The sequence below is a fragment of the Tursiops truncatus genome, chromosome 9, assembly GCF_011762595.2.
Source record: "Tursiops truncatus isolate mTurTru1 chromosome 9, mTurTru1.mat.Y, whole genome shotgun sequence".
In the NCBI taxonomy this organism is placed as follows: domain Eukaryota; kingdom Metazoa; phylum Chordata; class Mammalia; order Artiodactyla; family Delphinidae; genus Tursiops; species Tursiops truncatus.
The window spans coordinates 65,598,138-65,612,070 of record NC_047042.1 but is presented as its reverse complement, the minus strand read 5'-3'; the positions used below and the strand labels follow the sequence as shown (position 1 = coordinate 65,612,070).

Here is a 13,933-nt window from a genome sequence, read left to right as displayed (position 1 = left end):
GTTGTGGCTCCGTGGGCTCTAGAACACAGGCTCGGTAGTTGTGGTGCACGGGCTTAGTTGCTCTGCGGTATGTAGAATCTTCCTGGACCAGGGCTTGAACCCGTGTACCCTGCATTGACAGTCGGATTCTTACCCACTGCACTACCAGGGAAGTCCCCAGTATAGTATAAGTATAGTCATCATGCCTGTACATTGGGTCTTTAAACTTATTCATACTCACATAACTATAAATGTGTACCCTTTGACCAACATCTCTCCAATTCCCCCACCATCCCAGCCCCTGGTAACTATCCTTCTACTCTCTACAACTATAACTTTGATTTTTTTTTTTTTTTTAGATTCCACATACCATATATGGAATTTTATATATATATATGATACATCTTTATTCATATGTTGGTGGACACTTAGGTTGTTTCATATCTTGGCTATTGTTGAACAATGCTGAAATAAACATGGGAGTATAGATATCTCTTTGATATCTTGTTTTCAATTTCTTTAGCTTTTTTTTTTTTGCGGTACACGGGCCTCCGGACGTGCAGGCTCAGTGGCCATGGCTCACAGGCCCAGCCGCTCTGTGGCACGTGGGATCTTCCCGGACCGAGGCACGAACCCGTGTCCCCTGCATCGGCAGGTGGACTCTAAACAACTGCACCGCCAGGGAAACCCCTCTTTAGCTATTGACATCCAGAAATTGGATTGCTGCATAATATGATAGTTCTATTTTTAATTTTGAAGGAAACTTCATACTTTTTTCCATAGTGGATGTACCACTTTACATTCCCATCGACAGTGCACAAGGTTCTATTTTCTCCACATCCTTAACAACATTTGTTATTATTTTTTTGATGATAGCCATTCTAACAGTGTGAGTTAATATTTCATTGTGGTTTTGGTTGCATTTCCCTGATAATTAATGATGCTGAGAATTTTTTCATGGACCTGATAGCCATTTTTATGTCTCCTTTGGAAAACTGTCTATTCAGTTCCTCTGCTCATTTTTTAATTGAATCATGGTGGGTTCTGCTATTTACCTGTGTGAGTACTTTGTATATTTTAACCCCATATTAGATATATGATTTGCAAATATTTTCTCCATTCTGTAAGTTTTCATTTTCTTGCTGGTTTCCTTCTCGGTACAGAAGCTTTTATGTTTTGATGAAGTCTCACTTGTTTATTTTTGCTTTTGTTGCCTTTGCCTTTGGTGTCAAATCCAAAAAGCTTTGCCAAGACAACTGTCAAGGATCTTGCTCCCTATATTTTCCTCTAGGAGTTTTACAGTTTCAGATCTTGAATCTGTTTTTAATTCATTTTGTGTTGGTTTGTACATATGGTACAAGATAGGGGTCCCATCTCATTCTTTTGCATGTGATTGTCCAGTTTTCCCAGCACCATTTATTGAGGAGACTATTCTTTCCCCATTGTATATTCTTGGCACCTAGTCATAATCTAATTTATATGCATTTGTTTATTTGGGGGCTCTTTATTCTCTTCCATTGATCTATGTGTCTGTTTTTTTTGTTTGTTTGTTTTTGTTTTTTTGCGGTACGTGGACCTCTCACTGTTGTGGCCTCTCCCGCTGCGGAGCACAGGCTCCGGCACGCAGGCTCAGTGGCCACGGCTCATGGGCCTAGCCGCTCTGCGGCATGTGGGATCCTCCTGGACTGGGGCACGAACCCGCGTCCCCTGCATTGGCAGGCGGACTCTCAACCACTGCGCCACCAGGGAAGCCCTATGTGTCTGTTTTTATGCTGACATTATGCTGTTTTGATTACTATAGCTTTTACAATATGTCTCATATTGAAGCCTCCATCAGCTACATTTTGACATTGGGGCCCAGCTCCTGTCTCTGGAAGTTCCAGTCCACGTGTGTATCCCTTCAGGAAATAGAACTTGCTCATTTTTCTGAGTTTTGTCTTGGTAAATGCCTAGCATTCTCGTTCTGTCACAGAAACAGGGCTCAGCCATGCCCAAGACCAAAATCAGGTTCCCTGGCTGATGCCTGGTTTCTGATACCTATAGATGCCCTTTGGCCTCCTGAGATTTCTCAGCATTTTTCAAGTAAATCCACCATTACCATGCCCCTTTACCATAGGGTTTTTGTTACCAACTATTTTCAAAATGTTTTAGTCAGCCCCTATTACAAGGAGAGTTTCCTTGTTCTTATCAGCCCCAATAGGTATGAGAGTCCTTGGTCTATGCCTTATCTTATTAGAGGTTAAGTGGGCAAAATCTACCAAATCTAAGAAATGGCAGTTTTACAAAGGTTCACCTCATTGTCTTCATGCTCAAGAGCTAATGACTGGAGGGGATTGGACTGCTGCTGTCCTTCAGAAGAAGTGCCATATTAACCTAGGAATGCAGTTTTAATGGCAGTCCCATTAAGAAGGATTTGGGGATTTTCAACACTTCTTGAATCATTTCATGCAAAGCTCATTTCATTAAAAAAAAAATTGCCATTATCTGTGGGTTCAAAATCTGGTAGATATTGACCAAGAGCCAACCTGGGAGTTGTGAGGCTCAGGGAAATACCTTTGTCTTATCAAAAAGGAAAAATACATACATATTCTTTTTGTATTTTCCTAAAAGTTGCATTTATTCTTCTAATCATTACAGTAATGAAAGAAATAATTTATAATTGAATCACACTGAGGTTAAGTATTCCCAAAATATAGGAATATTTTTCCAGTCCATAATGTCATAACTGGCAATTCTCCCCTTTAAACTGACCCTGTTTGTGGTAGCTCAGTGGTTCTCAATCCTTGCAGACCCAATGCCTTATTTTTTATTGCAAATATTTGGCAACATTTTTACCATTCTAAAATAAAATTCATAGATAATACAACCCTTCCATACATGTAATGTTCTAACTGTAATATAAATGAGTAGTGAAAGAGAAAGTTATTTATAATAAAATATATGTATTTCTGTGTAAATGCTCAGACATGATCACAAAAGGAGACAAAATGAGGCAGTCTGATGTTGGCACCTATATCTAATATCAACCTGAATACTACAGCTACAAATATTGTTTACAGGTGTGTTATGTTGTTTGTTAATGTCACAGATGATATTGCCATTGACAATGTGATTTTCCAAAGGAATGAACAATTCTTGTTACAGTTCTGAGGAAAACAGAGTAAAATCTTTCCTCAATATCTATGGTAGCTACATTTCTGGAAATTTCAGAAAATTAAAACCATACCAAGAAAATACTATGTGTTTATGAAAACTGAATAAAACCTAACTAACTGCTCTGATTATTATGAGCATATGTTTCAATTCACAAATGTCTGGAAGAACATTCAAAAACACAGCAAGACCTGATAAGTTTGAATTGTGTGCAAGGCAGGGTGTCTAGCCTCTGACCCCAGCCATCAAATGCCAGTGGTGCTCTCTTATAATAGTGTTATCCAAAGTGGCCTGAGAGGCCAGTGTCACCCCCACTCCTGCATGAGATTCACTTGTAAAGCAAATAGAGACAAAAAACTAGCAAATTGAAAGTTTTTGTTTATTCTGTAAATATTAATGAATAAGATATTTTATATATTGCATTTCTATATTTGGGATAGTATTTCTTATAGGTCCACAAAAATAGGCCCTTTATTATAATATCTGATAATACAGAGAAAAGCATAATTGCCAGACCTCAACATAATTTAAAGTCTGGAAGAGCAATACAATCTACAAGCTAACAGATATTATGACAGTAAGATATGGATATATAAGAAGAGAAATGATGTAATTTTCATAAATAATTTTTAAATTTTTAAAATATTTTACTATAATTATTTTCTTACACATTTTATGGGTGTAACAAATTTTCTCACAACTTTTTTGGGTCTTAGAAATTTTCTTACAAATATTATGGGTCAAATGAGAAGGAAAAAACTAAGAAAAGGTGGGAAAAGAAGACAAATAAGAAATTTAAAAACTATAACTATAACTTAAAAAGAAAGAAAGATGAATAAGTGAAGGTTTAAAGCAGGAAAAAATTTGGATAAGTCATGTATGTATGTTGTTGCTTTTTCTTCCTCAAAATTAATTTATATGACTCAGCAATTTTAGTGATCATAAAACCTCCAGGGGTATTTCTTATTCATCTGATAAATTTGTGGATGCATAGAGTATAACAAATAAAGAAAAATCTTTAAATCCTGAACATTTATCTTGCTGGGGAAAGAAAAAAGTTACCTTAATTCATTCCGTTCTTCTCTTCCTACCATGAATTGCTTCAGGTTCAGAAGGCTCAAATATGAAACTGGATCAGTTCTTTGGAAAGTTTCAAGATTGTGAAACTTTGAGGGAAATAGTAGAAATATGGGCACAAGGCAAAAAAATCCATAAGCCTGTGTTTCAATTTAGCAGCCCCATCTCATAGCCTAAATTAATGGTTTTCCCATATATTTCTCAAGAGTTCTTTTTTTTTTACAATATTGTTTTTAATTAATTGAAGACACAACTTTAAGGGTGAGAGGGAACTCTAAGATTTCAGTATAACTTTGTCTGCAAGGGAAATCTAAATTGTGGCCCAGGATATCTAGAAATCCTCCAAAAAACAGAAAGGGGGAAAATTAAATTACTTCCCTTGGGAACTCATTTTAATGCCTAGCAGCATATTGGTCAGGAATATTGTCTAAGTTACAGTTTCACCATTTTTTAGATATACTCAGTAAGCTTTTAAATGATTTTTGGAGATATTGAGGGAGTTGATCCCATGTCCTTAAACCAGACCTTTCAAAGGACAAATCTAGAAAATTATTATAGCAGAAGGCCACAAAGAGATCTGTTTCTCTTGATGTCTAGATAAGTGACTTCCCACCAAAGTTATGGTAATCTAAAAAAGTTTTTTACTACTCTCTCCCCTTATCTGTTTTTTGTGAGGGTGTGAGTTGAATAGTCATCTCATCTGGTTAGCCAAATAGAGTTTGTGTCTTTGAAATGACCATGATCAGGATTAATTTACCTAAGGTTAAGTGGAATGAAAAGAACTAGAGGGCTGAGTCCAATCCAAAGCCTAAGAAAAGACCATGTTTCAAACTGAGGAAACTAAAATAAGCTAGTAAAACTCAGAAACCATTAGACCATGGTACCTGGATGGGCCAAGTAGATATTTTATATTGGAAAATAATGCAGTATTGCAACACCAGGTAAATTGAACATTACTAGTCTTTGTATATGTATCATTCAGAGATGGTAGGAATTAAATAAGGGCTGAAATGAAGGCTCTGACATTTTATAGTCCTTTTATTTGGCTGTATTAAGGCATGGTTTTAATCAAGTAATGAAATAACTATTCCTGTTTCCACTCTCAATATTAAGGAAGTAATTCTGAATACTATACTTTGTGGTTAACGGCACAAAAGGCAATTCCATAGGTCAATTATCTTTTGCTTAAACCAACGGCTTCCCCCAAGAACAAAGAGCAGCAAATCAAAGCAGCTAATCGCTGTTACACTCAAGAAGATTTCATTATAAAATGCAACATTGTCATTACAGTCACTTGAATGTGCCATAGTGTACAAGTAATAGATCCTAAAGAACTGGTAGGGAAGGAAGCAAATAAGAATGACGCCTATAAAAAGCAGGTTTTTCAACTGGGCCCAGAACTCCTGATGGGATAGTAAGGAGTGGTGTAGCTTCCGCACCATCAACACAATGATGATGCTCTGGAGGACCAAGAGAATCACTGCAATAACTATGACGATAATGGTTATCAAATAGTTGATGACTTGCACATATGCATAAACAAGTTCTTTCTGGAATTTAAAACAGTGGTATTTGTCATAACCCTCATGAATTCCATACTGAGAAACAACCAGGGGCACCACAATGATAATCACAAGTAGCCACAGGGCAGTACTGGCAGCCACAGCATGCAGTTTTCTGTAGAATTCCACTTTGTCCTTGTGCTTGAAGAAGATGAGGTACCTGATGGCTAGGATCACAACGTAGAACAGGAATGTGAGGTACATGTGGATGTGCAGCATGGCGCTCACAAATTTGCAGAAGGGCAACCCAAATGTCCAAGTGTGCTCGATGAGGTAGGTCAGGCGAAAAGGCACTGTCAGGAGAAAAACACTGTGGACCACCACCAGGTTAATGACTGCTGTGGTGGTCACAGACCGGGTGTTCATTTTCACCAGCAGGAACAAAATGGAGATGATGCCCACCAGCCCTCCAAAGAGCACTATGAAGTAGAGCCTGGTTAAATGGGGTGACCTTATAGGGTTATTGCAGGAGGAACTATTGTGGTCAGCCATACTTCAGGAGTCACCTGGAAGAGATAAAGCACCAGTATAACTAACCAACTTCCAGAATTTTGTTCATATTTTGTTCACATTGCACTGGCAATGTGACTTTGTCATTTATCTGTTTACATGACGTAAGCTTTATGTGCCTTAAGAATGAAGATTATTGTCATATGCATTTCTGTGTACTCTACACTGAAAGCACAGTTAAGTCATTGATTCTTGACCTTTAATGGTTAAAGACCTCATCAAGAGGTCTGTATATCTACACAGTAAAAACTATTTGCATAAAACTGATTGCAGACCATTTGAAGCTGATACATGGACACTACTACTGTAGCAACCACTGGGGGAAAACAAATCTTAAGATGGACAGAAAGATGAGTGGGTGCATTAAATACGTGGAATATTTTTTTCTTTTATGTATCATTATAATTCTCTAATTCCTTCCAGCTCATCAGCAAATGATCCAAGAATATTTATGCTTAATTCCTTTAGGATACTGATGAGTTTGGCTAAAAAACTGGCTAAATCAAGGCAGCAGCAAGCAATAGGAGGGTATATCTGAGTTTCTCATCACAGTTATATTATCATCTAAAAGTGAGACCTTGGCTAAGTTTTTATCATGGGCCCCACTAAGAATATAGCATGTCTCCTAATTCTCCCATTCCCCCACCTTTAAATTCATAAAAGAACCACTATCATTTTTCCTCTGGACTCCTGAAAGATTCTTTCCCTATACAGTCTTGGGCCCTTCTAATTATTATCCACATTCTAATTTATTATTTACTAATTAATAAATATAGTAAATAATAAAGACGTATTAATCTAAATACTTATTAATCTTTACTTACTCTAATCAGGACACCTCACTTTCTTATTTAAATTCCTTCAATGGCTTCCCATTTCTTCTAAGGTAGAACTCAAAATTCTTGCGTGTTTAGAATGTTCTGAGTTGTGGCAAAATCTGATCCCTTGAGACCAGATTCAAGAAATAATCTAGAGATGAAATTGACAGGATTTGACATGAGTTGTATATTGGGAAATGAAGGGAGAGGAAGTGTCTCAATCACTCTCAGATTTCTTACTTGAACAACGGGGTGATAAGAGGTCTGTTTACTGATACCAGGGAAACTGAGGCTCAAATTTAAGGAAGAGCAGTAGTTGAATTATGCACTTCATAATTATGCACTTTGTAACATGTTTGCAATTATTCATTTTTTAAATATCTCTTCATACAATCAAACTTACCTAGCAATAAAAATGGACCAACTACTGATAAAATACTGATGAATCGAAAAAGCATTATACTAAATCATATATTCTCAATAGGGTAATATTGCCCCCAAGGGGGCAAACGTTTGTTCTGGAAGTGTGAAAAATCTTACTTTTACTGTATAAAATACAGATATACATATAGTACATAAACAGACAAACAGTATATCTGTGGCATTAAAATTTCATAAGAGGGAGAAAGATAATTAGGGAAATAGGTCTAAAAAGGCTCTTTAGAAGGGCAATAATAAAGTTGAGAACACTATACTAAATAAAAGATGCCAGCCACAAAAGACTACATGCTGAATGATTTCTTTTTCTAAACAATCACAACTAATGTGACAGATCAGTGTAGCTCAGGGCCCAGGTTGCAGGGGAAGGGATTAACTTCAAAGGGGCCTGGGGTAATTTATGGGATGATGGGATGTTTTATATTGTGTTGGTTACAATTGTAGTTATTTGTCAAAGCTCATTGAATTGTACACTTAAAATTGGTGAATTTTCTTGCATAGAACTTATACCTCAATAAGACTAATTAAAAAATAATAATAACCTGGCCCCAGAGAGCCTCTACTTTCCTGGGTATGGAATAGAATTTCCTTGCAGCCGACCTTAAAACTTGCCTCATGTTATACTGGTTCTGTGTGATGTGTACTCTCTTTACTTGCCTTTTATTTTTCTCTGTAGAAAAGTAGTTCCATCAGGTAAATGTGAAATTATACTGTGTTCATATCTGATTCAAGGATGAATAAGTTCTGCTCATCATTTTTTCAGCTATTTACCTAGAAGGACCAGCTTCTAAAAGAAGAAAATATGATCAGTTGCATATCATCTATCTCAAGTCCTCCTTCCTTATCACCAACTGCCATGGTCTCTCTCTTTCAGATAGAAGAAGCTCATGTTAAATCTCTTCTATGTACCAGGTACTACATGAGATGCTTGCCTGAACATAGTCTCATTTGACCCTCAAAGCAGTCCTGTGTATTGTATATGTATCACTATACTGATTTTCAAATGAAGAAACTGAGCCCCAGTCTGGATATCATTTGCCAAGTTTTCCAAAGTCTCTCTCTCTCTCTCTCTCTCTCACACACACACACACACACACACACACACACACACGCATGCACGCACACACACTCATTATTGTAAGTCATGGAGAAGCACGTGTGCACGTGTGCATCTCCTAAGCCCAAGCTTCTAAATCTTAACATAAGAAGGGGGGAGGCCATGAAGAAATTTGGTTCTACTCACATAGCTGTATGCCAGTATATCTTAAAAGCTGCTTTTCCTTCTTTTTTTTTTGGCCGTGCCATGTGGCATGTGGGATCCCAGTTTCCCCAACCAGGGATCAAACCTGCGCCCCCTGCACTGGAATCACTGGACCACCAGGGAAGTCCCTGTTCTTCTTTCCTTTTGGATTTCTTATTTTCTTATTCCCTTTACTTAGTTTACAGCAGATCCCATAAGTTAGCTCATTCAAGATCCATTCTAACCTTTTCTGGTCTGCCAGAAAATTTCTGTACAGATTTTTTGCAGTTATAGTGGTTGTATGTGAACTAGTTTCTGCCAGTTTGTTGCACTACTGCAAAACTTGGAGGCAAAGTGAAGGATATCAATGTGGAGAGAGTTTAGATCATTTGGCAAGACAGTAATGGAAATGTCTGGTTGCTCTGGGACAGCAATGGCACAGGTCTCCAGAGCTATACATCATGAATTCAGGAAGCAGTAGTTAGTGATGTTTCTGCTATTAATCCCATGGTAGTATTGAATATTTTTCTCTACATGGAGCATGTCTTTGTAGCAGCCAAGCCTGGTTCCCAGACATTCCATGATATTCTGTAAACTGTTACCTTCTAATAAACACCTTCTGCTTAAACCAGCTAAAGTGGGTTCTGTTGTCTGCAACTAACAACCCTGATATACCCGGTTAATTCCTATGATCTTTTAAGAATCAACTGAGGCATCATTTCTCCCAGGAAGCCTTTCCTAATATGCATTCTCAATTCAGATTGGATGTCATTCCTCTTTTGTCCCATGGAATGCACCAACCACGCTTACCTCTATTATAGCACTTATCACACAGACCATAATTCAGTTCTGCCTTCCAAACGAGACTGAGCAAGGAAGAATCCAGTTTTCCTTTGTATTCAAAGAATCTAATGAAGTTATTTAAATTAATGTAAATATTATCATTGAAAACTAACATACTTATAGTAGAGTGCCCTAATATGAGTATACAGTTCAATGAATTTTAACATAATAAACATACCCTCACTGAAGGTAATCACTATCCTGACAACTAAAACCACATAGTAGGTTTGTCTACTTTGAATTTTATATAAACTCAGTGTCGTTTTTTTGTGTGTATCTAGTTTAATTCACTCAACAATATGCTTTAAGATTCATTCATGTGTATGGTTTTATCTTATTTAGTATATTGTGTCATTGTATGACTATTTCACCATTTATCCAATCTATTGTTGATGGACAGTAGTGTTATTTCCACTTATAGGGCTATTATAAATAATGCTATAAACCATAAGCAAAACAAAAAGACAACCCACAGAATGGGAGAAAATATTTGTAAACAATGTGACCCACAAGGGATTAATCTCCAAAATATACAAACAGCTCATGCAACTCAATATCAAAAAGACAAACAACCCAATCAAAAAATGGGCAGAAGATCTAAATAGACATTTCTCCAAAGGAGACATACAGTTGGCCAAAAAGCACATGAAAAGATGCTCAGCATCACTATTATTAGAGAAATGCAAATCAAAGCTACAATGAGCTATCACCTCACACCAGTCAGAATGTCCATCATGAAAAAGTCTACAATCATACTAAATACTGGAGAGGGTGTGGAGAAGAGGGAACCCTCCTACACTGTTGGTGGGAATGTAAATTGGTACAGCCACTATGGAGAATAATATGGAGGTTCTTTAAAAAACTAAAAATAGGGGCTTCCCTGGTGGTCAGTGGTTGAGAATCTGCCTGCCAATGCAGTGGACACGGGTTCGAGCCCTGGTCTGGGAAGATCCCACATGCCACGGAGCAACTAAGCCCGTGCGCCACAGCTACTGAGCCTGTGCGTCTGGAGCCTGTGCTCTGCAACAAGAGAAGGCCACGACAGTGAGAGACCCGTGCACCGCGATGAAGAGTGGCCCCCACTCGCCGCAACTAGAGAAAGCCCTCGAACAGAAACGAAGACCCAATACAGCCAAAAATAAATAAATAAATAAATTTATTTATTTTAAAAAACCCTAAAAATAGAACTACCATACGACCCAGCAATCCCACTCCTGGGCATAGATCCAGAAAAAACCATACTTCAAAAAGACACATGCACCCCAATGTTCTTTGCAGCACTATTTACAATAGCCAAGACATGGAAGTAACCTAAATGTTCATCGACAGATGAATGGATAAAGAAGATGTGGTACATATATACAATGGAATATTACTCAGCCATAAAAAAGAGTGAATTAATGCCATTTGCAGCAACATGGATGGACCTAGAGATTATCATACTAAGTGAAGTAAGTCAGACAGAGAAAGACAAATGTCATATGATTTCACTTATATGCGAAATCTAAAAAACGAACTTATTTATAAAACAGAAACAGACTCACAGACTTAGAAAACAAACTTATGGTTACCAAAGGGGAAAGGATAAATTAGAAGTTTGGGATTAACATATACACACTACTATATAAAAAATAGATAATCAACAAAGACCTACTCTGTAGCACAGGGATTTCTACTCAATACTCTCTAATAACCTATATGGGAAAAGAATCTGAAAAAAGAGTAACTATAAGTATATGTATAACTAAATCACTTTGCTGTGCACCCAAAACTAACACACCATTGTAAATCAACTATACTCCAATATAAAATAAAAATGAAAAAAAAATGCTACTCTGAACATTCTTTTTTTTTTAATTAATTAATTTATTTATTTATCTTTGGCTGCATTGGGTCTTTGTTGCTGTGCTCGGGCTTTCTCTAGTTGTGGCAAGTGGAGGCTACTCTTTGATGTGGTGTGCAGGCTTCTCACTGTGGTGGCTTCTCTTGTTGCAGAGCCTGGGCTCTAGGTGCCTGGGCTTCAGTAGTTGCAGCACGTGGGCTCAGTAGTTGTAGCTCTCAGGCTTTAGAGCACAGCCTCAGTAGTTGTGGCACACGGGCTTAGTTGCTCCTCGGCATGTGGGATCTTCCCGGCCCAGGGTTTGAACCCATGTCCCCTGCACTGGCAGGCGGATTCTTAACCACTGCACCACCAGAGAAGCCCTGAACATTCTTATAAATATCTTTTGTGAAAATAAGCATTTCTGTTGGGAATTTACGTAAATGTGAAATTGATGGATTGTTTGGTATGTATATGTTCAGTTTCAGTGAAAACCGCAGTTTCTGAAATAAATTCCCACTAACAGTAGATGAGAGTTTCAGTTGTTCCACAACCTCGAGAACATTCAGAATTTTCTGTCCTTTTTGTTTTTGCCATTGTAGTTGATATAGTTGTATTGCATTGTGCTTTTAATCTGCATTTACCTAATGAATAGTAAATATGAGCACATTCATAGGTATCTGTTGGACACTTGCATATCCTGTTTTGTGAAGTGCCTTTTGAAAGTCTTTCACATTTCTATTTGGTTGTCTGCCTTTTTCTTACTGATCAGTAGTAGTTCTTTATGTAGCCTAGATATTACTCCTTTGTTGGAGATATGTATTGTAAATATCTTCTTCCACTTTCCTTTCATTCCTTAATTGTTATCTTTTGATGAACAGAGCATCTAATTTTTGGTATTACCAATTTGTCAAATTTTCCTTCAGTCAGCACTTCCATGTTCTTTTAAGGAATCTGCCTACTCAAAAGTATTAAAGATAGTATACTGTGTTTTCTTCTATTTAACTTCCTTTTTTTAATTTTTAGATATACAATTCATCTAGAATTGATTTTTTTTAATATAAAGTAAGGTAGGAGACCATGATTATTTTTTCCCATATAGATAACCAATTGACATGGAATTGGAAATACCATCCTCACCCACACTAAACTGTGTCATAAATCAGGTGACCACATATGAGTCAATTTAGCCCATTTTTAGGTCTCCAGTATGTTCCACTGGTTTATTGATCTATACATGTGCGAATACCACACTGTCTAAATCACTGTTGCAGTACAGTAAGTTTTCATAGCAGGTAGTGCAATTTTTTTAGCTTTCTTTTCCTTAAGATCACCTGAGCTATACTTGACCTTCTGCATTTCCATATAAGTTCTGGAATCTGCTTTTAAAAAGTCTAGTGTTTTTAATGGATTTTCATTAAAATTGTAGATACCGATAACTTCAGACAGATAGTAATAGCTTTTCAATATGTCTTCTAATCACTGAACGTAATATATCCCTCATGTTCTTTTTTTTCTAATTTTTTAATTATATTTTTTTGAATTTTATTTATTTTTTCATTCAGCAGGTTCTTATTAGTTATCTATTTTATACATATTAGTGTATATATGTCAACCCCAATCTCCCAGTTCATCCCACCACCACCCCACTGCCATTTTCCCCCCTTGGTGTCCATACACTTGTTCTCTACATCTGTGTCTCAGTTTCTGCCCTGCAAACCGGTTCATCTGTACCATTTTTCTAGGTTCTAGGTTCCACATATATGCATTAATACACGATATTTGTTTTTCTCTTTCTGACTTCCTTCACTCTGTATGACAGTCTCTAGATCCATCCATGTCTCTGCAAATGACCCAATTTCGTTCCTTTTTATGGCTGAGTAATATTCCATTGTATATATGTACCACATCTTCTTTATCCATTCGTCTGTCAATGGGCATTTAGGTTGCTTCCATGACCTGGCTATTGTAAATAGTGGCTGTATCAGTTTACATTCCCACCAACAGTGCAAGAGGGTTCTCTTTTCTCCACACCCTCTCTAGCATTTGTTGTTTGTAGATTTTCTGATGATGCCCATTCTAACTGGTATGAGGTGATAACTCATTGTAGTTTTGATTTGCATTTCTCTAATAATTAGGAATGTTGAGCAGCTTTTCATGTGCTTCTTGGCCATCTGTATGTCTTCTTTGGAGAAATGTCTGTTTAGGTCATCTGCCCGTTTTGGATTGGGTTGTTTGTTTTTTTTACTATTGAGCTGCATGAGCTGTTTATATATTTTGGAGACTAATCCTTTGTCCATTGATTTGTTTGCAAATATTTTCTCCCATTCTGAGGGTTGTCCTTTTGTCTTGTTTATATGGTTTCCTTTGCTGTGCAAAAGCTTTTAAGTTTCATTAGGTCCCATTTGTTTATTTTTGTTTTTATTTCCATTACTCTAGAAGGTGGATCAAAAAAGATCTTGCTGTGATTTATGTCACAGAGTGTTCTTCCTAT

General features: G+C 37.1%; 2 protein-coding genes across 5 annotated transcripts in view; one reads left to right on the top strand and one right to left on the bottom strand.

Annotated features, from left to right (window-relative positions):
- The window catches only part of LOC109548348 (THAP domain-containing protein 5), a 217,697-nt gene that overhangs the window by 33,383 nt on the left and 170,381 nt on the right, over positions 1-13,933 (top strand). The window lies entirely within an intron of this gene.
- GPR141 (G protein-coupled receptor 141) overlaps positions 2,661-13,933 on the bottom strand; it is a 182,518-nt gene continuing 171,245 nt past the window's right edge. Inside the window, exons 1-2 of one of the 3 annotated variants that reach the window (XM_019925399.3) lie at positions 7,106-7,575; positions 2,661-6,277 (exon numbers count right to left, since the gene is read on the bottom strand). In XM_019925399.3, coding sequence (XP_019780958.1) covers positions 5,352-6,263 — 912 coding nt within the window. In that variant the 5' untranslated portion in view covers positions 6,264-6,277; positions 7,106-7,575 and the 3' untranslated portion in view covers positions 2,661-5,351. Of the gene's footprint in view, positions 6,278-7,105; positions 7,576-8,194; positions 8,325-13,933 lie in introns of those variants that run through there. The other 2 variants (XM_019925388.3, XM_019925394.3) reach the window with 2 other exon arrangements.